Source organism: Aquarana catesbeiana, linkage group LG07 (genome assembly GCF_042186555.1).
Source record: "Aquarana catesbeiana isolate 2022-GZ linkage group LG07, ASM4218655v1, whole genome shotgun sequence".
Taxonomy (NCBI): Eukaryota; Metazoa; Chordata; class Amphibia; order Anura; family Ranidae; genus Aquarana; species Aquarana catesbeiana.
This window is the reverse complement of record NC_133330.1, coordinates 112,422,103-112,446,215: the sequence shown is the minus strand read 5'-3', so window position 1 is coordinate 112,446,215 and position 24,113 is coordinate 112,422,103. Positions and strand designations below refer to the sequence as shown.

Here is a 24,113-nt window from a genome sequence, read left to right as displayed (position 1 = left end):
AGCACTGCAGTAACACTTGGTGACGTGGCGAGTCCCATAAGTGCAGTTCAAGCTGGTGAGGTGGCAAGCACAAGTAGTGTCGCGCTGCCACCAAGAAGACAAACACAGGCCCGTCGTGCCCATAATGCCCTTCCTGCTGCATTCGCCAATCCTAATTGGGAACCCACCGCTTCTGCAGCGCCCGTACTTCCCCCATTCACATCCCCAACCAAATGCAGTCGGCTGCATGAGAGGCATTTTCTTTATGTCCTCCCGAGTACCCCTACCCAACGAACCCCCCCAAAAAAGATGTTGTGTCTGCAGCAAGCGCGGATATAGGCGTGACACCCGCTATTATTGTCCCTCCTGTCCTGACAATCCTGGTCTTTGCATTGGTGAATGTTTTGAACGCTACCATTCACTAGTTGAGTATTAGCGTAGGGTACAGCATTGCACAGACTAGGCACACTTTCACAGGGTCTTCCAAGATGCCATCGCATTTTGAGAGACCCGAACCTGGAACCGGTTACCGTTATAAAAGTTAGTTACAAAAAAAGTGTAAAAAAAAAAAAAAAAAATATATAAAATAAAAAAATAATAGTTGTCGTTTCATTGTTCTCTCTCTCTCTATTCTCTCTCTCTATTGTTCTGCTCTTTTTTACTGTATTCTATTCTGCAATGTTTTATTGTTATTATGTTTTATCATGTTTGCTTTTCAGGTATGCAATTTTTTATACTTTACCGTTTACTGTGCTTTATTGTTAACCATTTTTTTGTCTTCAGGTACGCCATTCACGACTTTGAATGGTTATACCAGAATGATGCCTGCAGGTTTAGGTATCATCTTGGTATCATTCTTTTCAGCCAGCGGTCGGCTTTCATGTAAAAGCAATCCTAGCGGCTAATTAGCCTCTAGACTGCTTTTACAAGCCGTGGGAGGGAATGCCCCCCCCCCCACCGTCTTCCGTGTTTTTCTCTGGCTCTCCTGTCTCAACAGGGAACCTAAGAATGCAGCCGGTGATTCAGCCAGCTGACCATAGAGCTGATCAGAGACCAGAGTGGCTCCAAACATCTCTATGGCCTAAGAAACCGGAAGCTACGAGCATTTTATGACTTAGATTTCGCCGGATGTAAATAGCGCCATTGGGAAATTGGGGAAGCATTTTATCACACCGATCTTGGTGTCGTCAGATGCTTTGAGGGCAGAGGAGAGATCTAGGGTCTAATAGACCCCAATTTTTTCAAAAAAGAGTACCTGTCACTACCTATTGCTATCATAGGGGATATTTACATTCCCCGAGATAACAATAAAAATGATTAAAAAAAAAAAAAAAATGAAAGGAACAGTTTAAAAATAAGATAAAAAAGCAAAAAAATAATAAAGAAAAAAAAAAAAAAAAAAGCACCCCTGTCGCCCCCTGCTCTCGCGCTAAGGCGAAAACGCAAGCGGCGGTCTGTCGTCAAATGTAAACAGCAATTGCACCATGCATGTGAGGTATCGCCGCGAAGGTCAGATCGAGGGCAGTAATTTTTGCAGTAGACCTCCTCTGTAAATCTAAAGTGGTAACCTGTAAAGGCTTTTAAAGGCTTTTAAAAATGTATTTATTTTGTTGCCACTGCACGTTTGTGCGCAATTTTAAAGCATGTCATGTTTGGTATCCATGTACTCGGCCTAAGATTATCTTTTTTATTTCATCAAACATTTGGGCAATATAGTGTGTTTTAGTGCATTAAAATTTAAAAAAGTGTGTTTTTTTCCCCAAAAAATGCGTTTGAAAAATCGCTGCGCAAATACTGTGTGAAAAAAAAAAATGAAACACCCACCATTTTAATCTGTAGGGCATTTGCTTTAAAAAAATATATAATGTTTGGGGGTTCAAAGTAATTTTTTTGCAAAAAAAAATAACTTTTTCATGTAAACAATGAGTGTCAGAAAGGGCTTTGTCTTCAAGTGGTTAGAAGAGTGAGTGATGTGTGACATAAGCTTCTAAATGTTGTGCATAAAATGCCAGGACAGTTCAAAACCCCCCTAAATGACCCCATTTTGGAAAGTAGACACCCCAAGCTATTTGCTGAGAGGCATGTCGAGTCCATGGAATATTTTATATTGCGACACAAGTTGCGGGAAAGAGACACATTTTTTTTTTTTTTGCACAAAGTTGTCACTAAATGATATATTGCTCAAACATGCCATGGGAATATGTGAAATTACACCCCAAAATACATTCTGCTGCTTCTCCTGAGTACGGGGATACCACATGTGTGAGACTTTTTGGGAGCCTAGCCGCGTACGGGACCCCGAAAACCAAGCACCGCCTTCAGGCTTTCTAAGGGCGTGAATTTTTGATTTCACTCTTCACTGCCTATCACAGTTTCGGAGGCCATGGAAAGCCCAGGTGGCACAAAACCCCCCCAAATGACCCCATTTTGGAAAGTAGACACCCAAAGCTATTTGCTGAGAGGTATAGTGAGTATTTTGCAGACCTCACTTTTTGTCACAAAGTTTTGAAAATTGAAAAAAGAAAAAAAAAAATGTTTTTTCTTGCCTTTCTTCATTTTCAAAAACAAATGAGAGCTGCAAAATACTCACCATGCCTCTCAGCAAATAGCTTGGGGTGTCTACTTTCCAAAATGGGGTCATTTGGGGGGGTTTTGTGCCACCTGGGCATTCCATGGCCTCCGAAACTGTGATAGGCAGTGAAGAGTGAAATCAAAAATTTTCACCCTTAGAAATCCTGAAGGCGGTGATTGGATTTCGGGGCCCCGTACGTGGCTAGGCTCCCAAAAAGTCCCACACATGTGGTATCCCCATACTCAGGAGAAGCAGCTAAATGTATTTTGTGGTGCAATTCCACATATGCCCATGGCCTGTGTGAGCAATATATCATTTAGTGACAACTTTGTGCAAAAAAAAAAAAAAAAAGTGTCACTTTCCCGCAACTGGTGTCAAAATATAAAATATTCCATGGACTCAATATGCCTCTCAGCAAATAGCTTGGGGTGTCTACTTTCCAAAATGGGGTCATTTGGGGGGGTTTGTGCCACCTGGGCATTCCATGGCCTCCGAAACTGTGATAGGCAGTGAAGAGTGAAATCAAAAATTTACACCCTTAGAAATCCTGAAGGCGGTGCTTGGTTTTCGGGGCCCCGTACGCGGCTAAGCTCCTAAAAAGTCCCACACATGTGGTATCCCCATACTCAGGAGAAGCAGCTGAATGTATTTTGGGGTGCAATTCCACATAGGCCCATGGCCTGTGTGAGCAATATATCATTTAGTGACAACTTTTTGTAAATATTTTTTTTTTTTTGTCATTATTCAATCACTTGGGACAAAAAAAATAAATATTCAATGGGTTCAACATGCCTCTCAGCAATTTCCTTGGGGTGTCTACTTTCCAAAATGGGGTCATTTGGGGGGGTTTTGTACTGCCCTGCCATTTTAGCACCTCAAGAAATGACATAGGCAGTCATAAACTAAAAGCTGTGTAAATTACAGAAAATGTACCCTAGTTTGTAGACGCTATAACTTTTGCGCAAACCAATAAATATACGCTTATTGACATTTTTTTTACCAAAGACATGTGGCCGAATACATTTTGGCCTAAATGTATGACTAAAATTTAGTTTATTGGATTTTTTTTATAACAAAAAGTAGAAAATATCATTTTTTTTCAAAATTTTCGGTCTTTTTCCGTTTATAGCGCAAAAAATAAAAACTGCAGAGGTGATCAAATACCATAAAAAGAAAGCTCTATTTGTGGGAAGAAAAGGACGCAAATTTTGTTTGGGTACAGCATTGCATGACCGCGCAATTAGCAGTTAAAGCGACGCAGTGCCAAATTGGAAAAAGACCTCTGGTCCTTAGGCAGCATAATGGTCCGGGGCTCAAGTGGTTAAGTAATACAGAAAATTTTTTACATTTAAACATTTATTAAACAAAACAAACCTCCAATCAGTTCACTTGTATGTATAATTTAGATTAAAAAAAAAAAATAACGATATCTTAAATATTAAATACACAAAAACAGGTAATCAAAACTTTTGGACGAAAAAAAATGGGCTAACTTTACTGCTTATTTTTTTTTTATTTCATTAGTGTATTTTTTAAAAAAAAATTGCGTTTGAAAGACCGCTGCGCAAATACCGTGTGACATAAAATATTGCAACAACCGCTATTTTATTCCCTAGGGTCTCTGCTAAAAAATAATGTTTGGGGGGTTCTAAGTGATTTTCTAGCAGAAAATACAGGATTTTTACTTGTAAGCAACAATTGTCAGAAAAGATTTAGTCTTTAAATGGTTAAACTGAGAACTTCTACACATGGAGTTCAGCTCATTGAAAAAAGAACCTGAAAAGATACAATGTAGCTTCTTATCAGACTTGGCAGGCTGCCCAGGGAGGAGAGAATCCTCTCCACAGATAACTTTCAGGAAACTTGCATTGACTTCTATTACAGAAGTCATTTGCAAGTCCCGCTGAAGTTATAATCGGCTTTTTTTTATCAGCACAATCGGCCGATGCTGATTAAGTAAAAAAAGCCATATATCGGCCGATATATCGGTCGACCTCTAGTAATCACTATGAGCCTCTGTGTCCCATGATGTACGATAAAGAAAGGTTTGTCTAATATAATGTATTGCACTTACATTAGTACAGGAAAAATCAGTGTTGTGTACAATATAGGCGCCGCCTTAAGATATCCACTCAGAACAAGCCTCGCCATGGTCGACGAAAGAAGTTAAGTTCACATGCTCAGCGTCCTATCCAGAGGTTGTCTTTGGGAAATAGACGTATGAGTGCTGCCAGCATTGCTGCAGAGGTTGAAGGGGTCAGCCTGTCAGTGCTCAGACCATATGCCGCACACTGCATCAAATTGGTCTGCATGGCTGTCATACCAGAAGGCAGCCTCTTCTGTAGATGATGCACAAGAAAGCCCGCAAACAGTTGGCTGAAGACAAGCAGACTAAAGACATGAATTACTGGAATCATGTCCTGTGGTCTGATGAGACCAAGATAAACTTATTTGGTTCAGATGGTGTCAAGCGCGTGTGGCGGCAACCTGCTGAGGAGTACAAAGACAAGTGTGTCTTGCCCACAGTCAAGCATGGTGATGGGAGTGAAAAAAAAAAGAGGAAAGAAATAAAACTAGGCTCACTCATCTCCTTCCAACCCAGCGCAATGAGTTTCCAAACAGATTAACACATGCTGGCACTGTGATTAATCACAATAAGAGAGAAATATAACATCTGGCTGCCACTTAAACTAAAAAAATAATGAATGAATATGAGATACAACAGTCTGTCACATTAAACAAACAAATGTGAAAAGACACATAATATCAAAGCGGCGCTCCTGTCAAATTGCTGAGAATTGACACAATTGCATATAGGGTAAATGCACATAAAGTTGCTAAACATTGAATCGCAGATCTGACAAGTGCTGAAAATTGACACAATTGCATATACGGTAAATGCACATAAAGTCGCTAAACATTAAATCGCAGATCTGACAAGTGGATAAACGTGAAGGTAAAGTTCGTAGCTTCATAAGTGAACAAAGAAGTGGAGATGGTCGGATAGTGCACCAATCACCGTACTCAAACCCGTGCTCCACACGCCACTCTGGGGTTCAAACTTACCACAAAGTTGCAGATAATAAGCATTCACGATCTCCCACTGATTTACTGCTGGGCCGGCTTGGAAATCCACATCATTAGTGTATATAAGGAAAAAAGACAGGCTCCACATAGAGTAGTACTATTTTCCGAAGGTTTTATTAAAGATGTGTGTTGTCCAAGTTGTATATAAAAAAAACCTTGCTGTTCTCCTCCTTCCCAAAGACTATGCTGGACATTAGAGCGCAGTAAATGTAGATCTATTCAATACGCCATGAGATCATTCCCTGATCGATTTCGTCTTTCAGACTTTCTCAAAGGGGCCCCTTTGATAAAGTCGGATGTATCGGATGATGTATCTCATATTCATTCATGGTGATGGGAGCATCGTGGTCTGGGGCTGCATGAGTGCTGCCGGCACTGGGGAGCTATAGTTCATTAAGGGAACCATGAATGACACCATGTACTGTGACATACTGAAGCAGAGCATGATCCCCTCCCTTCGGGGACTGGCCTGCAGGGCAGTATTCCAACATGATAACGACCCCAAACACACCTCTAAGACGATCACTGCCTTGCTAAAGAAACTGAGGGGGGTAAAGGTGATGGACTGGCGAAGCAAGTCTCCGGACCTAAACCCTATTAAGCATCTGTGGGGCATCCTCAAATGGAAGGTAGAATAGCTCAAGGTCTCCAACATCCCCCAGCTCCGTGATGTTGTCATGGAGGAGTGGAAGAGGACTCCAGTGGCAACCTGTGAAGCTCTGGGGAACTCCATGCCCAAGAGGGTTAAGGCAGTGCTGGAAAATAATGGTGGCCACTCAAAATATTGACACTTTGGAACCAATTAGGACATTTTCACTTAGGGGTGTACTTACTTTTGTTGCCAGCGGTTTAGACATTAATGGTGTGTGTTGAGTTACTTTGAGAGAGCAAATTTATACTGTTATACAAGCTGTACACTCACTACTTTACATTGTAGCAACGTGTCATTTCTTCAGTGTTGTCACATAAAAAGATATAATAAAATATATTTACAAAAATGTGAGGGGTGTACTCATATATATTATATTGTATATAACTAATACACAGTACCTGTGTACAGAAGCAACCCCCATTCCTGATTATCAGACAAGACCAGGGTGGGCGGCTCAGTCAGCTACTATACCTATATATAATATAGATGTGTCCAGCACTCCCTCCACCTCCCCTGTTATCAGACCGTCTGTTAACAGGGGGACGGGGGTGCTGCAGTTGTACACCCCTCACATTTTTGTAAATATTTTATTATATCTTTTCAGGTGACAACACTGAAGAAATTACACGTTGCTACAATGTAAAGTAGTGAGTGTACAGTTTGTATAACAGTGTAAATTTGCTCCAACCACCATGCTTGACTGTGGGCAAGGCACACTTGTCTTTGTATTCCTCACCTGGTTGCCACAACACACGCTAGACACCATCTGAACCAAATAAGTTTGGGGGGGGGGGGGGGGGTAGGTGGTTAATTAGGCCCAATGTGGACATTTTCACTTAGGGGTGTACTCACTTTTTTTGCCAGCGGTTTAGACATTAATGGATGTGTGTTGAGTTATTTTAAGGGGACAGCAAATTTACACTGTTAAACAAGCTGTACACTCACTATTTTACCCTGTAGCAAAGTGTCATTTCTTCAGTGTTGTCACATGAAAAGATATAGTAAAATATTTACAAAAATGTGAGGGGTGTACTCACTTTTGTGAGATACTGTATATAAGATATGCAAAGTGGTTGGAGGGAAGCTTCAGAATGGCAAAGATGTTTTTATTACAAATTATGTGAGTAGACTGCAGTTCCTCTTTAAGGTGAAAAACCTTCTTTGCTGCAGCTCCCCCCCAGATCCCCCCCTATGCTTACCTGAGCCCATTCACTCCAGCGCCACGCATGAGCCCAGTGACTCCAGCCGCTGGTTCTCATCTCATTGGACAGATTGATAGGAGCAGGAGCCGGTGGCTCCTGCTCCTGTCAATCAAATCCAGAGAGACAGGAGCTGTCTGTGTCAATGGATGCAGCACCAGGACTTGTGAGCGCGTCCACACGATTGCCCCATGAAAAGTGGATCTCTGTGGGGGCACTGTGTGTGTTTTCACAGCGGTGGATTATAAAGAAGAAGAAAAGCTATAATTATTTTTTTTTTTTTTAATTTCCTTTTATTTGAAGATTCTTTATATGGACTTTTTTTAAAGATTGGGCTTTATTCACTAATCACTTTTATGTTACAGATTTATACTATTGGCGATTTATATGTGATTAATAGTACTGCTGTGTGTATGACCAGAGTAAGGGATACCAAATACATACAACTAAAATACTCTGCCTTTGATTGTAATTTTTCAAATAACACAGGATTAAGTTACCTTAAGAAGACCCATGCGCACAAGTAAACTGGTAACAAACATATCCGCCTGAAAAACTGAACTGCCAAAAGCTTTTTTCATTAAACAGTCTAAAAAAAAAAAAGGAAGGGTAAATAAATTAAACAGATCAATACCAAAGCCAAACATGGGTGCATAAAAAATAGCTTCTTACCAACAGTTTCTTCCACTGCCGTTTTCACTGCCTGTTCATCTCGGTACACAGATGATATCTGGATGAAGGCCTGTACCACCTTTTCGGTGTCTGTAACATCAGTCTAAAATGCAAAAGACAAAGTAAAAGTTTATTCATCCTAAACTTGGCCACACACGCACACATTTCAATTTGTACAATCACCTTCAGCTTTAAAGTCTGGGCCAATCTAAACAATTATTATCATTCATATTCAAAATAAGTAGGCGTTTGCAATACATTGTTCTTTTTACTTTTCAATATTTTTATTGAAATAACAATGTTATTTAAGGCACAATCGATAAACGGTGACAAAAACAGAAATGAAAATTGAGCACCTTCAGAGAGTGTCTGTCTTTCAAGTGATCATAAACATAGGACCTTTGAATAAGAGACAAGCAATCTCAACATAAAATATGTTTGGCGGAATTGCCAATTAACGTTAAAATTAATTTTGTGCAGATAAATAACGTATCCATGGATCCCATGTCGCATCAAATTTCTTAGTAGAATTGCGAGGATACAGTTAAGTCTATCATTAACCATGATCCAGTTAAGTTTATTCTCCACATAGTCCAGGGGAACCATCGACTGCTTCCAATATTTAGCGATAGTTATTATAGCTGCCAAGAACATATATGTTATTACTTTTGTCGATTTTTTGGGGACCTCATCAGAAAACTTTTGAAAAAGCGCTGGTTCCTGGGGATCTACGTATATTAACCCCCGTCACAGAGTATGCTAGGGTAAATATACAAATTAAAAATCTATTGATTATAGGGCACTGCCACCAAACATGAAACATTATACCCATCTGGCCACAACATCTAAAGCAGGTGGGTGATGCAGACGGATGCATCGCTGCGACTCTGGTCGGGACCAAATATCAACGTTAAAGTGTTTTTTAATGTGCTTCAAATAATGTTATATTGATATATATTTTAGATAAAGCAAAGGCAATGTCTTGCCAAACTGATAATTCCAACGTGGTATTCAAGTCTCGTTCCCATTGAGTCATGTAAGGGAGCTTAGCATTCGGGTCAGTCAGGGTAGTATATATTGTAGATATCCTTCCCCTTCCCCGTAAGAGGCCCTTTGTTTGACAAGATAATTCGAAATTTTAAGTATGAGGGGTCCATCTAACAGGTTAAGTTTAGATCGTACAAAAGAAATAATCTGATTATATCTAAATAGTTCGCTGGAGGGCATCTGAATCGTGTCTTTAAAATATTGCAACGAGTGTGGTTGATCCCCATTAGGTAGTCTCCTATCTTAAGAAGCCCTTTGTTGAGCCACCATAGGAATAGCATTGGAGTCATTCAGGGAGAGAACTCAGGGTTAAAGAATATGGGAGCAAGTGGAATATGTGGGGAAGACAGAGGTCGCTAGTGAACGAGACAGGGTAGGACACAAAATAGGAGGGCGAAAACGGCTAGGGAGCCACATTAGAGAACCTATGGTGAAAGGGTGGCACGAAAGACCCTCAATAGAGACCCAGAGGGGTGTAGATCCTTTGGCCGTTGTGTAAGAAAGCTGAGTTGTTTGAGCCGCTTGATAATAAGCTTGTAAATTAGGGAGGCCAAGCCCACCAGATGGTTTTGAGACGTACAATGTAATTTTATTCATTCGAGGTTTCTTATTGTTCCAAATAAAACTAAGGATGTCTGATTGTAGTCACTGTATATCTCCCCTCGGAACCGCAACCGGTAAAGTCCTAAAATAATAAAGTATCCTAGGAAGAAAGGTCATCTTACTAGAATTGATTCTGCCAAACCAAGACAAGGGATAATCTGCTCATTGTTGAAGATCCTCCTGGAGTCGACGGAAGAGTGGAGGATAATTAGCCTGATAGAGAGTATTGATCGAGGGTGTCAGCTGGATGCCGAGGGAGCTTTGTGCCCAATGGAAATAAGTATTTAGTAAGGTCAAGACCGTTGAGGGGGGTAAAGAAATATTAAGGGCTGTCGTTTTTTGGGTATTTAAAGAAAGCCCTGAGATCTGGGAAAATTGATGGAACAGAGTCAAAAGATTAGGTAAAGTAATTTGGGGATTTGTGACATACATGAGGATGCCGTCGGCGAACAGGAACATTTATGCTCCTGTTGCCCACCACATATGCCCTGTATATTTTAGGATGAGATCGAATTGCTACAGCTAGGTGTTCAATTGCTAGGGCAAATAGCAATGGGGAAAGTGGGCAACCCTGTCTCGTAACACGCTGGATAGGAAACAATGCTGATTTATGAGCCCGAATGGAAACCTGGGCCGACGGGTTACTATAAAGTTGTTTAAGCAATAAAATAAAAGCAGATCCAAATCCAAAAGCTTCCAGAATAGTAAATAAGTAATCCCAATTTAAGCTATCAAAGGCCTTATGAAGGTCCAATAAGAGAAGTAGTAGTTCCCTCGATACAGGGGCATCCCATTTGGAGTGTACCGCAGAGATCAATGCTATGGACCGAAGAATCTGATCCATTTGGCGTTCGGTTATAAAACCAGATTGATCTTTGTGAATGTATTGTGCCAAAAAAGTACCGAGACGTAAAGCTAAAGGTTTTGTTAAGAATTTGAGATCACAACTGATCAATGAGATAGGATGGTAGTTAAGAATGTCTGTGGAGTCTTAGTGTGGTTTGGGAATGACACTGATGTATGCCTTATTTTCATCTATAGGGACTTTTCCGCCATCTCACAAGAAATTAAAGTAGAGAGCCATATGAGGAGCTAACTGTTCATAAAATTTCTTATAATTATTATTAGGGAGGCCATTCAGGGCCTGGTGATTTATGTAATGACAATATCTTAATAGTATTATGTATTTCCTCTCATGTAATGGGTTGATCCAAAAGTTCTCTATGAGATTCCGTAAGAGATGGCAGAGATAATATGTGCAAGAAATTATTAATGGAAACAGGAATGTGGCCCTTGGATGGGTTGTATAGTTTAGTGTAAAAATCTTGAAATTCCTGAAGAACCTTATGGGGATATTGGGAAAGATTGCCGCTTGAGAGTCGAATTTTTGGAAGAGCTACGTGAGAATGTTTAGGGGTATGCTTACGTGCTAACAATGAACCCGGTCGATCCCACCAAGTGAAGAACTTACGATTGGTCCAGCGTAAATGTTTCTCTGCCTTTGTAGTGAGGCAGATATTAAGTGCTGTACGTGCCTGCTCAAGTTTAATCAACCTGTCAGGGTGTGGGGAACGTTTGTGTTGGGTAGCTAGGGCTACGTATTCCCTAGTCTTGGCACTGATCACCTAGTTATGAGCTTTTTTAACATTGTTCTTTTTAAATCAAAACGATATTGAACATTAAGATTGTAAACAAGTAGCCAACTTAAAACTGAATGTTTACTTCACAAAACAGAATTGAAAGACTATTTAATCTATTTTATATTTCAACTGTGCCCAGACTATGGACATTAACATTTATTTATGGAAATTAATCTTGCTTAACAGTCAGAGAGGACAGAGACTTTTGCAGTCATTTCCATAGGCTTCCTGGATAGCTGCAATGTAGAGAAGTCTCCACTGGAGAAAAATTGAAGAATAAAAAAAGCGCTAGGAAGAAAATATGGCCATTTTCCTAGTACACAAGCACAAACTGAGGCATGCTGATAGTAAGAGAGCTTATCTTGGACTGGCCTACAGTTGTTTTGTTTTACCAGTGTCTAATTGTCCTATAGGTGGCAGTATAACCACTTGCCGACCGGGCCATAGCCGAATGATGGCTAAAGCACGGTCGGCTAATTCTGGGAGGGCGTGCAATGACATCCTTCCAGAGTTGCGCTTCCCGCACGCCCCCTGGGGTGCGCACACGGAAGTGTCTGTGCTCGCCGGGTTTACCGGACCTGGGACATCACCGATCGCGGTAAAGGGCCAATGATAGCTGTTCACTCCGTCCAATGATGGAGCAATCACTTGACAACAAACCGATGCATGTCCTTTTTAGCTCTCGCATGCTGTACATACGGATCAGTGCAGCATGCAAGGAGCGGAGGGAGACTGTGGCAGCACTCACCTCTGCCTCATTCTAGCCCATCTGTGGCTCATTCACGCCCATCTGTGCCTCATCCATGCCCATCTGTGCCTTATTCATGCTCATCTGTGCCTCATTCATGCTCATCTGTGCCTCATTCATGCCCTATCTGTACCTCATTCATGCCTTATCTGTGCCTCATTCATGCCCATCTGTGCCTCATTCATGCCCATCTGTGCCTCATTCATGCCCATCTGTGCCTCATTCATGCCCATCTGTGCCTCATTCATGCCCATCCGTGCCACATCAATGCCTCATCCGTGGTCACCCGCGCCACATCAGTGCTCATCCGTGCCACATCATTGCTCATTTTTGCCACATCAGTGCCTCACAACAGTGTAATAGGTAGTCAGGAAATGCGATTTGTAATTTTATGTCCCTAGAGCACCTGACAGTGCCCCCTGAATGTTGGGCCTCTGTATGTGGCCAGGCTGTGTAAAAGTCTCACACATGTGGTATCGCCATACTCAGTAGGAATAGCAGAATTTATTTAGGGGTGTAGTTGCAAGTATGCCTATACAGTGTGTGAGAAATAACTTGGTAATATGACAATTTTGTTAAAAAAAAAAATTTTAAAAAATCTTCATTTTGCAAAAAATTGCCCAAAAAAAACTTCAAAAAACTCATCATGCCTCTTACTAAATACCTTGGAATGTATACTTTCCAAAAAGGTCATTTGGGGGTATTTGTACTTTCCTGGCTTGTTAGTGTCTCAAGAAATGAGATAGTCAGTACATCAGGGGTGATCAATTTTCAATGAATGCCACCATAGCTTGTAGACGCTATAACTTTCACAAAGACCAAATAATATATACTTATTTTGGTTATTTTTTACCAAAGATACTGTATATACTCGAGTATAAGCTGAGTTTTTCAGCACATTTTTTTGTGCTGAAAGTGCCCCCCTAGGCTTATACTCGAGTCACTGCAATCTGCCTACCTGATCAGCGTGTTATGCAGTCAGATCTGATCAGTCATCCAGTGTACAAAAGCCACGCCTCCTCGTTCGTGATAGGGGAACACTCAGTTTCCCAGCAGTGAGTCAGTGTTCTGCCTATCACGGACGTCCTTTCGTCCTCATCCCACGGACGAGGACGAGAGGATGTCTGTGATAGGTGGAACACTGAACACTCACTGCTGGGACACTGAGTGTTCAGCCTATCATGGACGAGAACGAGGAGGAGGCGCGGCTTTTGTACACTGGATGGCTGATCAGATCTGACTGCATGACACGCTGATCAGGTAGGAGGCTTTTGTACACTGGATGGCTGATCAGATTTGATTGCATGACACGCTGATCAGGTAGGCAGATCGGCACAGGGAAGGCATGCAATGGATGGACACAGGGAAGGCATGCAATGGATGGACACAGGGAAGGCATGCAATGGATGGACACAGGGAAGGCATGCAATGGATGGACACAGGGAAGGCATGCAATGGATGGACACAGGGAAGGCATGCAATGGATGGACACAGGGAGGTATGCAATGGATGGACACAGGGAGGTATGCAATGGACACAGTAAGGCATGCAGCTGCAGACGGGCATTGTTGACCCTCTTTTCCACTTACAGTAACTGCTGCATTTCTCACTCTTGGCTTATACTCGAGTCAATAAGTTTTCCCAGTTTTTTTGTGGTAAATTAGGTGCCTCGGCTTATACTCGGGATGGCTTATACTCGAGTATATACAGTACGTAGCAGTATAACTTTTGTCCAAAATTTATAAAGAAAACTGACTAATTTGCAAAATTTTATAACCGAAAAAAAGAAAAATGCTTTTTTTTTTTTAAACAAAGTTTTCGGTCTATTTTCATTTATAGCGCAAAAAAAAACAAAAAACAGTGGTGATTAAATACCATCAAAAGAAAGCTCTATTTGTGTGAAAAAGAAGGGCAAAAATTTAATATGGGTACAGTGTTGCATGACTGAGTAAATGTGAGAGTTCTGAAAGCTGAAAATCGGCCTGGTTAGAAAGGGGGTTTAAGTACCCAGTGGGCAAGTGGTTAAAAACTTCCTGTGTCCCTGTTCTGTGAGCTGTTTTTTAAATGCAGTAGAATAAAATGAACAACTATATTTGATTTTGAATAACTATAATATTCATATCTCAGCAGTGTACAATGCACAACATATGAATACCTGAGCTCCTATTGTTGAACGCTTAGGACCCATCCGCAAGAGTTTTTCTGGGGACGGAAAGCTGAGAAAAATTGATGCATCAACAGGTGGAAGAGGGGCTGCAGTAGGTGGTGATTCCTTAAACAAAAAACATATATCAAATATATGGTTACATTTTCCCTTTATAAACTCTAAACATGAAATTGTTACACTAAAGCTAGGATCAACAGCTGTCTGCACATATCTGAGTAGCCCAGAAAACCCAAAACCAAGTGGGTGCCTGTTTTAGTGTAATGTTATCGGCTTATGAAACTAGAACATTCAGGTCGGCATCAAAATATTGCGCTGTAGTGCTGTCTATGCATTTGTTAGTGTTTCAGTTTTTTTAATTTGAATATCACAATGATGCACTAAGGCAATGTATCTGTGTTGCAATTTGCCCCAAACACACAGCAACGCACTACCATGCATTGCTTCCTTAACTACTTCCCTTGTCATCTGACATTTCTCTCCTACATGTGAAAATCATCATTGGTTTTGTTAGAAAACTACTTAGAACCCCTAAACATTATACATTTTTATAAAACAGAGCCCCTTGAAAATAAAATGGTGGGTTTTGTAATTTTGCACAGTGGTATTTGAAACACAATTTTTTTTAGAAAGAATACACACTAAATAATTTTAGCGCACACAAACACAATATAATACCAGTTTTCTTGGTAAAATATAAAAGATGTTGTTACACTAAGTAAATAGATAACATGTCATGCTTTAAAACTGCACACACTCGTGGAAAGGTGCCAAACTAAGATACTGAAAAACCTTTACAGGTTATCAGTTTAGAGTCACACAGGAGGTCTGGTGCTAGAATTTTTGTTCCTGCTATAACATTTGCAGCGATACTTCACATGTGTGGTGCAAATACCATTTACATATACATGCACGACCTACGTATGCGTTCACGTTTGCATGCTAGCACGGGGCGTTTTAAAATGTATTTATTTTTACACTCTTCCATTTTTTTTTTTTTTTATCAACTTTATTGCTATCACAAGAGATGAACTACATCTCTTGTGATAGCATGGGCAGTGACAGGTACTCTTTACCTAGACATCTGGAGTCTACTAGAGGCCAGATCTGTCCTCTGCCCTTAAAAGCATCTAATCAAACCAAGTAATCAATCCAGTAATGGCTTGTTTACACCCTGGCAAAACTGGAAGTGACAAAACACTTCCAGCTTCTTAGACCTTAAAGATGTTTGGGACGTTTCGGTCCTAAGGCCTCATGCACACGAGACGCTGTTAAACGAGCGTTCAGAGGCAGTTGGACACTTTTTTCAATTGCCCTAATTCAATGTTACCCTATGTGTCCATGTACACAGTCTCGTTTTTTAGCGTTCTTAGGCAGTTGTGTTTAACGTCGTTTTTCTAGAAGCAAAAAAATGGGTTCAGACGCAAAAGTTTTCCACGTTTCAGACGCCAATTGCGGATAAACGCCGGTACCGTGTTTAGCTGCGTTTGCGTTTATAAGTGTTTTTAAAGGAACCCTATTTTTTTGGACCAGAAAACACAGAAATATGATGGTAAACTGCAGCAGAGAATGACATTTTGCGACCTGACTTTGGGGCCCCATATCTTGGAGCCACTTGGAGCTAGGAACCCAACATTTGGTGTGCAAATACAGTGGAACTAGCCCTACAACATATCCAAATCCCTGAGATACGGGCCCCAAATTATGGTCGCAGAATGTCAAGCACTTTTCTGCAGCAGAGAATGACATTTTGCGACCCGACTTTGGGGCCCCGTATCTCAGGGCCACTTGGTGCTAGAAACCCTAAATTTGGATATGTTGTAGTGTTCCACTGTGTTAGCACACCAAATTTGGGGTTCCTAGCTCCAAGTGGCCCTGAGATACGGGGCCCCAAAGTTGGGTCGCAAAATGTCATTCTCTGCTCTAGAGATGCTTCTAGACGCAAACGCGGTACAACGCGGCTAAACGTGGCATGCAAATGCGGCAAAACGGGCGTTTCTAAACGCCGGTTTCAGCTTTTAAAAACATGTGTTCAGCAAAGTTTGCACTGGAGTCTCGTGTGCATGAAGCCTAAGTCATCTCTATTGAAAGCTGCTGGGAACCACCGGCTTCCCGGGTTGGGACAAGAGAGCAATTCCAGCTGCATGATAAAGCAATTCTGCGGCTATTGAGTTGCTAAGACTGCTTTTGCATTACAGAGCATCACTGGCCAAAAAAAAAAAAACCATACATGTAGCTGCAGGCATCATCCCAGTATTATATGCTGTCCTAAGCGTAGGAAGTGATTAAAGAGCAAGAGACCCTGCTGGGCGTGTGCAATTTTAAAGCGTGACGTGTTAGGTGTCTATTTTGGCACACCATCATCTTTAATATTTTACTAAAAATGTGGGTATTATATTGGACTTGTGTGCACTAAGATTCATCAAACTGTATTTTTTACTGAAAATGTATGTTTTAAATATGGCTGGCCTCTTACTGGGGTCTCTCGCTTTAAGTATTTGGGAATTTATGTTCAATGATTTGACAAGCTATCTTGCTGACAAGCTCTACCAGATTTTTCATCAATTTGCACAAAAATGCACAGTATGTGCCTGATTACCATGACTACATACAAAGCTTCAGCGATCAGCTACTGTTACTGATTGTCTGAGAATTAAGACTAAAAACTAAAATCACAATTTAAATTATATTAAAAATAAAAATTTAACCAAAATATAAATACATTATGGTCTTACAAAAACAAAGCCAAGGCCCATCCTTCTCGTAGGATCGCCCACTAATTAAGGGAGGGGTTTCAGCACCAATCTGAAGAGTCTTTTTCAGATGGACACATGTATAAAGACTAACAGGAGACTAGCACCATCAAGGCTCTGATGAAGGAGGGTTACCTTCAAAACGCGTTAGCCAGCAGTAGTCCGTACGCCCTCTTCCTAGGACCTGGAAAAACTGCTACCATTGGACTAATTGCTTCTGTGCCTTTATACAATGCGAATTTTTCTCCTACCTTTGTGAGTAGATTTTAATCTTTGTTTTTAATTAATAAATTTGTCAAGGATAATGCACTAGGCTGGTGCGCTCTCTCTTTCTTTCTTATCATTACTACTAGGATAATCCCATCCTGAAGATCAGCAAGGCCAAAACCCATAGTCCTTGAACCCTTGGGATCATTTAGCCAATACACCTGTGCGCAAGAGTATTTTGTGTCTGAATTGTGATTTTCTGAGTTACAGAACATCAAAAGCCAACTGTTACTGAAAGATGACAGAATCAGTGATTCGTGGACTATTTGCTGCCCCTAGTGGAGATTACAACATGCTTCCAGGAAGATGGCAAGAGAAGAAGAGGACGGCCTCTGATAGATTTTTATTTGTCAGAATGCTAAATAAGCTGGCAATGGGTGTTTGTGTGGGTGGTGTCTGAGTGGGCTTTAAAAGTACTGGCCAGCTGGAGTGACTTCCTCTTGCCCCATTGAGCCTGAGAGCTACCTGGATACAGAGGACGACCTTACGTAAAGTAGAATTTATGTTCGTTTGTTTTATATGCTCTGTAATATTTTGTTTACTGTTTTATGTTAGCATTCCGACTTTCTTGGGAAATAAATGAGATCCTTGCTTATTTAACCGCTAGCCTACCGCCCACTGTCATATGACGGCGGGACGGTAAGGCTCTACTTCTGGGCGGACGTCATATGACGTGAGCCTGTTTAAACAGGGCATGCGCGCGATCATGTGCGCGCAGCCCTGTACTGTCGGTGGCAGCGTGTCACCGAGACACCGCTCGTCACAGACAGGGGTGAACAGCCACTGGGCATGGCTGTTTATCACGTGATGAAGTCACAGCCGATCACGAATGGTAACTCCCGCATTGCACAGCTGTTCCCGGGAACACTGCTCGTCACCGACGATAGTACACAGGGCTGTGTACCACGTGATCGGCTGTGATCCATTCACAGCCGATCACTAAATGTAAACATAGAGCTGTCACTAGCTGTTACCAGCTCTTCTCTCCTCACACACCGTTTCCAGTGTGAGGAGAGAAGAGCCAGGAGCAGTGAGTTACAGATCTATGTTTAGTAGTGCCTGCACCAACACCACACCTGTCCCATCACCCCCCCCCCCCAATTGTCATCTGTCACCCAACAGTCACCCCATAAAAGTGCACCTGTCACATAAGAGACTGCCATCAGTGACCATCAGTGGTGCAATCGTCATCCATCAGTGACCATGCCGTCACCCACCAGTGACCTTGCCCTGTCACCCGTCACCCATCAGTGACCGTGCCCTGTCACCCGTCAGTGACCGTGCCCTGTCACACAACACCCGTCACCCACCAGTGACCGTGCCCTGTCACCCATCAGTGACCATCAGCGGTGCACCCGTCACCCATCACTGACCGTCGCCTGTCAACCATCTGTGACCATCACCCATCACCGTCCGTGGCCTGTCACCCATCAGTGACCATCGCCTGTCACCCATAAGTGACCATGCCCTGTCACCCTTCACCCATCAGTGACCGTGTCCTGTCACCCGTCACGCATCAGTGACCATGCCCTGTCACCCATCAATGACCATCAGCGGTGCACCTGTCACCCATCAGTGACCGTGCCCTGTCACCCATCAGTGACCGTCGACTGTCAACCATCTGTGACCATCACCCGTCACCATCCGTGGCTTGTCACCCATCAGTGACCATCACCTATCACCCATCAGTGACCATCACCCATCACCACCTCTCAGTGAACGTCACCTGCCACTCATCGCACAGCCCATCAGTGACCGTCACCTGCCACCCAACTGTCACCCGTCGCACAGCTACCCGACACACAGCCATGTCCAAAAGAGTATATACTAGTGAGGAGGCGTTCCAGATCCTCTCCATGACTGATGAGAGCACCGGGGAGTTCTCATCAGATTCCAATTCAGATTCCGAATCAAATTCGGCATTTGAACCAATCAAGAGTAGTAATGATTCGGATGAAGAATGGGTCCCTCCAAAAAAGGCACGACACTCTGGAAACCAGGCAGCCGCCAGTAATCAGGATTATATTCCCAGGCCCAGTACAAGCGCTGCCGTCAGCGATAGGCCCCAGGAACAAAGGCCCAGTACCAGTGCTGCCGCCAGCGATAGGCCCCGTGCACAAGTGCCCAGGCCCTGTACCAGTGCTGCCACATCGAACCTGAGTACCAGCACAGGAAATTCAACTCTCCCAACTACTGGAGTGTCACGTCCCCCAAGAGCCAGGGCTGCTACATACATGCCAGATGGTCTTGCCAACCCAACATGGCTGCCTTCCAACTCGGGATCACCAATTATTTCCCCTTTCACAGCACAGCCAGGTGTGCAGACCAACACCCAATATTTCACAGAGATCGATTGCTTTCACCTGTTTTTGCCCAACACTATGCTGCAATTTATTGTGGACCAGACAAATTTGTATGCCCAGCAGTATATTGCCAGCAACCCCCAATCATCTTATGCCCGTCCGTTTTAGTGGAGAGATCTAAATTTGGAGGAGTTCAAATTGTTTTTGGGCCTCACCCTAAACATAGGGCTTACAAAAAAAAAAATGAAGGACATGCCTATTGGTCCACCAACACCATATGCCCATGTATTCTGCCGAAATGCCCAGGTCCCGATATGAGATGATTATGAGATTCTTTCATTTTAACGACAACACCCAGTGCCCTCCCTGCAATCATCCAAATTCTGATAAGTTATATAAGATTCGCCCACTGATAAATTTATTTTCCCAACGATTTGCAGAACTCTATGTCCTCGAGAAGAATATATGTGTGGATGAGTCCCTGGTACCATTTTCAGGCCGGCTAGGAATAAATCAATATATTCCTAGCAAAAAGGCCAAATAAGGAGTAAAATTTTACAAGCTCTGTGAGAGAGCCACGGGATATCTGTATGCGTTCCGCATATATGAAGGAAGTGATTCCCAGCTCCAGCCCCAACTTTTATACCAGACTGCCCCTTTTCAGACACCTATATATCGAAAAAACCCTGGCCTGCGGAACCTCAAGAAAAAAAAGGAAGGGCTTCCCACAATCTATAGTAAACAAAAAGCTGCAAAAGGGGGAAAGAGCAACACTGAGATGCAATGAAGTGCTGGCCTTGAGGTGAAAGGATAACAGGAACGTGCACATGATGTCCACCATTCACGATGACACTACAGTTGTAGTTCAGCGAAGAAGAGGTCCCATTGAAAAACCGACATGTGTCCAAAATTATAATCTCTACATGGGGGGGTTACATGGGGGGGGGGGGTGGGGGTGGATTTCAATGATCAAATGATTCAGCCCTATTTGTCAATAGGGAGGTCCCGATTCTGGTACAAGAAGGTAGCAATTTATCTCATCCATTTGGCCGTTTACAAATCCTACATAGTCTACACAAAATCCACAGAAAGCCCCGCCCCCTTCCTAAAATTCATAGAAGTAGTAGTCACGTCCCTCATCTATCAACAAAGACCCCCCCCCCCCCCCAGAAGACCTTCGCTCTGATGCTGTTAGCCGACTTCATGAACGCCACTTCCCATACAACATTCCACCATCGGAGGCAGGCCGAAGACGGCAAAAAAAGATGTTGCATGTGCAGCAGAAGAGGATTTCGAAAAGATACCAGCTTCCGTTGTTCCCAGTGTACGTTCCAACCTGGCCTTTGCATTGGTGAATGCTTCGAACTCTATCATACATCCCTAAAATATTAGCCCATATTTTCCCCATTTTCATCATCTGTGCTGACCATTTCCCATGCTTCCCCAAATAACCATGCCACTGCCTTCCACGTGAACTGACCCTGGCCTGTTTTTTGACTATGCCTCTGCCTACCGTTTGGACTGCTTCCACATGAACTGACCCTAGCCTGTTTTGTGACTATGCCTCTGCCTACCGTTTGGACTGCTTCCACATGAACTGACCCTGGCCTGTTTTGTGACTATGCCTTTGCCTACCGTTTGGACTGCCTCCACATGAACTGACCCTGGCCTGCTTTGTGACCATGCTTCTGCCTACCGCTTGGACTGCTTGCACGTGAACTGACCCTGTCCTGTTTTATGGACTATGCTTTTGCCTACCCGCTTGGACTGATCTGTTGCCCTGCTACTGTAGTACACAGGGGTCTCACATATGTGAGGGGCTCCAGAATAGTTTTTCCGGATGGAGAAAACAATTTTTTTTATTTTCTCCGCTTTTTGTAATTTCCGGACTAGGGTCTGGAGTCCGGAGGCTTCATAGAGATTTGGATGGGTCGAAGCCTCTACCCCTGTGCCCCTGTGCACAGGTCTTACCCGAATGCGGCCCTCAGCCTGCTGCTGACTTACTGCCATCATGCCTTTGCCTGCCGCATGAACGGACCACACCTCTGCCTGCTACCTGGACTATGCAAATAATTAGCTGTAGCAAGAGGCAGTATGTTTATGAAGGGCTGGAGAGCGGTACAATAATGAGTGTCTGCAGGTAACAGTGTACCAGGACCAATATTATGGCTGTGCTGGCTGTCTCTGCCTGGACAATTTCTATGGACAAATGCTTTGGCTGTGTTGACAATATCCTTGTGCTGACTATAGACAATATTCCTGCCTGCTGCCTGGATAATTACTATTGCTGTCACTAAGCACATCCCTGACTGCTGCCTGGACCAGTGCTCTCTTCTGTGGACACTACTAAAAGCACAGGTAATACTTTTTTTTTTACCCTTTCCGCAATAGAATTTATTTTGGATTGTAATTCTTGGTATGTACATGCTATGTGTTAGAAATATGAAGAGCCTTCAAAAATGATAGGTTGTCAGGAAATTATCTATGTAATTTATGCTCCAAGAACACCTGATGGTGCTACTTGGATGTTGGGCCTCTGTATGTGGCCAAGCTGTGTAAAAGTCTCACACATGTGGTATCGCCTTACTCAGGAGGAGTAGCAGAATGTATTTTGGGGTGTCATTTTTGCTATGTATTTGCTATGTGTTGGAAATATCTTATAAATGGACAAATAAATAAACTTTGTGTAAAAAAAAATGCGTTTTTATTTTTTTTCCACATTTTCCAAAAACTTCTGGAAAAAAAAAATAACCGTTCAAAAGACTCATTATGCCTCATAGATTATATGTTGGGGTGTTTGCTTTCCAAAATGGGGTCATTTTGTGGGCAATTCCATTGTCCTGGTGCTCCAGGGCCTTCAAACGTGTAATAGGTGGTTGAGAAATGAGCTGTGCAATTTATGCTCATAGATCACCTGATGGTGCTACTTCAATGTTGGGCCTTTGTATGTGGCCAGGCTGTGTAAAAGTCCCACACATGTGGTATCGCCATACTCAGGAGGAGTAGCAGAATGTATTTTGGGGTGTCATTTTTGCTATGTATTTATCTTATAAATGGACAACTCTGTGTAAAAAAAAAAAAAAAAAAAGTGTTTTTATTTTTTTCCCACATTTTCCAAAAATTTCTGGAAAAAAAATAACTTCAAAAGACTCATTATGCCTCATAGATTATACGTTGGGGTGTTTGCTTTCCAAAATGGGGTCATTTTGTGGGCAATTCTATTGTCCTGGTGCTCCAGGGCCTTCAAAAGTGTAATAGGTGGTTGAGAAATGAGATGTGCAATTTATGCTCGTAGATCGCCTGATGGTGCTACTTCAATGTTGGGCCTTTGTATGTGGCCAGGCTATGTAAAAGTCCCACACATGTGGTATCCCAATACTCAGGAGGAGTAGCAGAATGTATTTTGGGGTGTAATTTGTTGTATGCATATGCTCTGAGAATTGTGGAAAAAATTACAACTTAAAAAAACTCACCATGCTACTTACTTAATACCTTGGAATGTCTATTTTCTAAAAAGGGGTCATTTGGGGGGTATTTGTACTTTTCTGACTTGTTAGTACCTCAAGAAATGAGATTCACCTGATGTACTGAAGGCCTGATCAGATGTTTTCAATTTTCAGTGATTGGCACCATAGTTTGTAGACTCTATAACTTTCCAAAGACCAAATAATATACACTAATTTGGGTTATTTTTACCAAAGATATATAGCAGTATAAATTTTGGCCAAAATTTATGAAGAAAAATTAATAATTTGCTAAATGTTATGACAAAAACAAAGAAAAAGGCAATTTTTCACAAAATTTACAGTCTTTTTTTTATTTGTGGCACAAAAAATAAAAAAACCCATTAGTGATTAAATACCACCAAAAGAAAGCTCTATTTGTGTGAAAAAAAGGACACAAATTTCATTTGGGTACAGTGTTGCATGACTGAGTAATTGTCATTCAAAGTGTGAGAGCACCGAAAGCTGAAAATTGGTCTGGGCAGGAAGGGGGTTTAAGTGCCCTGTATTGAGGTGGTTAAGCAGTGTGTTTATTTATAGCTAACCTTGTTATTGTACCATCACCATTAACTTGTTCAGAGCTTTGATAGACTAATTATAGGAATAGACAAGTAAATATATATTTATAATAAATAAGGGGAATCCAAAACCACCCAGTATTTATTTCATTTGGCATCCCAGAAGAAGGAGTGTGGAAAGAAATTCTGCACAGAATCCAAACACTAATATATTTTTGTCTTGAGTTCCTATAAGCCAAGAAGTCCGCTAAGACCCAGAACTAAAAGCATTCCTCTACTGTGGACAAGATTTGTGCTGGTTCGTGAATTCTGAAGCCCTGCTTGAGTTGTCCTGAAAGTTCTGTGAAACACTACATCAGTGAGCAGATGCGCATATCTGGTTAGTATAATGTTTGAGAATTTTTGG

General features: G+C 42.1%; 1 protein-coding gene across 5 annotated transcripts in view; it reads right to left on the bottom strand.

Annotated features, from left to right (window-relative positions):
- RANGAP1 (Ran GTPase activating protein 1) overlaps positions 1-24,113 on the bottom strand; it is a 388,853-nt gene that overhangs the window by 11,377 nt on the left and 353,363 nt on the right. For all 5 annotated transcript variants that reach the window (XM_073592640.1, XM_073592641.1, XM_073592639.1 and 2 more), the window contains 3 exons: positions 14,355-14,471; positions 8,162-8,264; positions 7,990-8,078 (listed from right to left, as the gene is read on the bottom strand). In XM_073592640.1, coding sequence (XP_073448741.1) covers positions 7,990-8,078; positions 8,162-8,264; positions 14,355-14,471 — 309 coding nt within the window. The remainder of the gene's footprint in view (positions 1-7,989; positions 8,079-8,161; positions 8,265-14,354; positions 14,472-24,113) is intronic.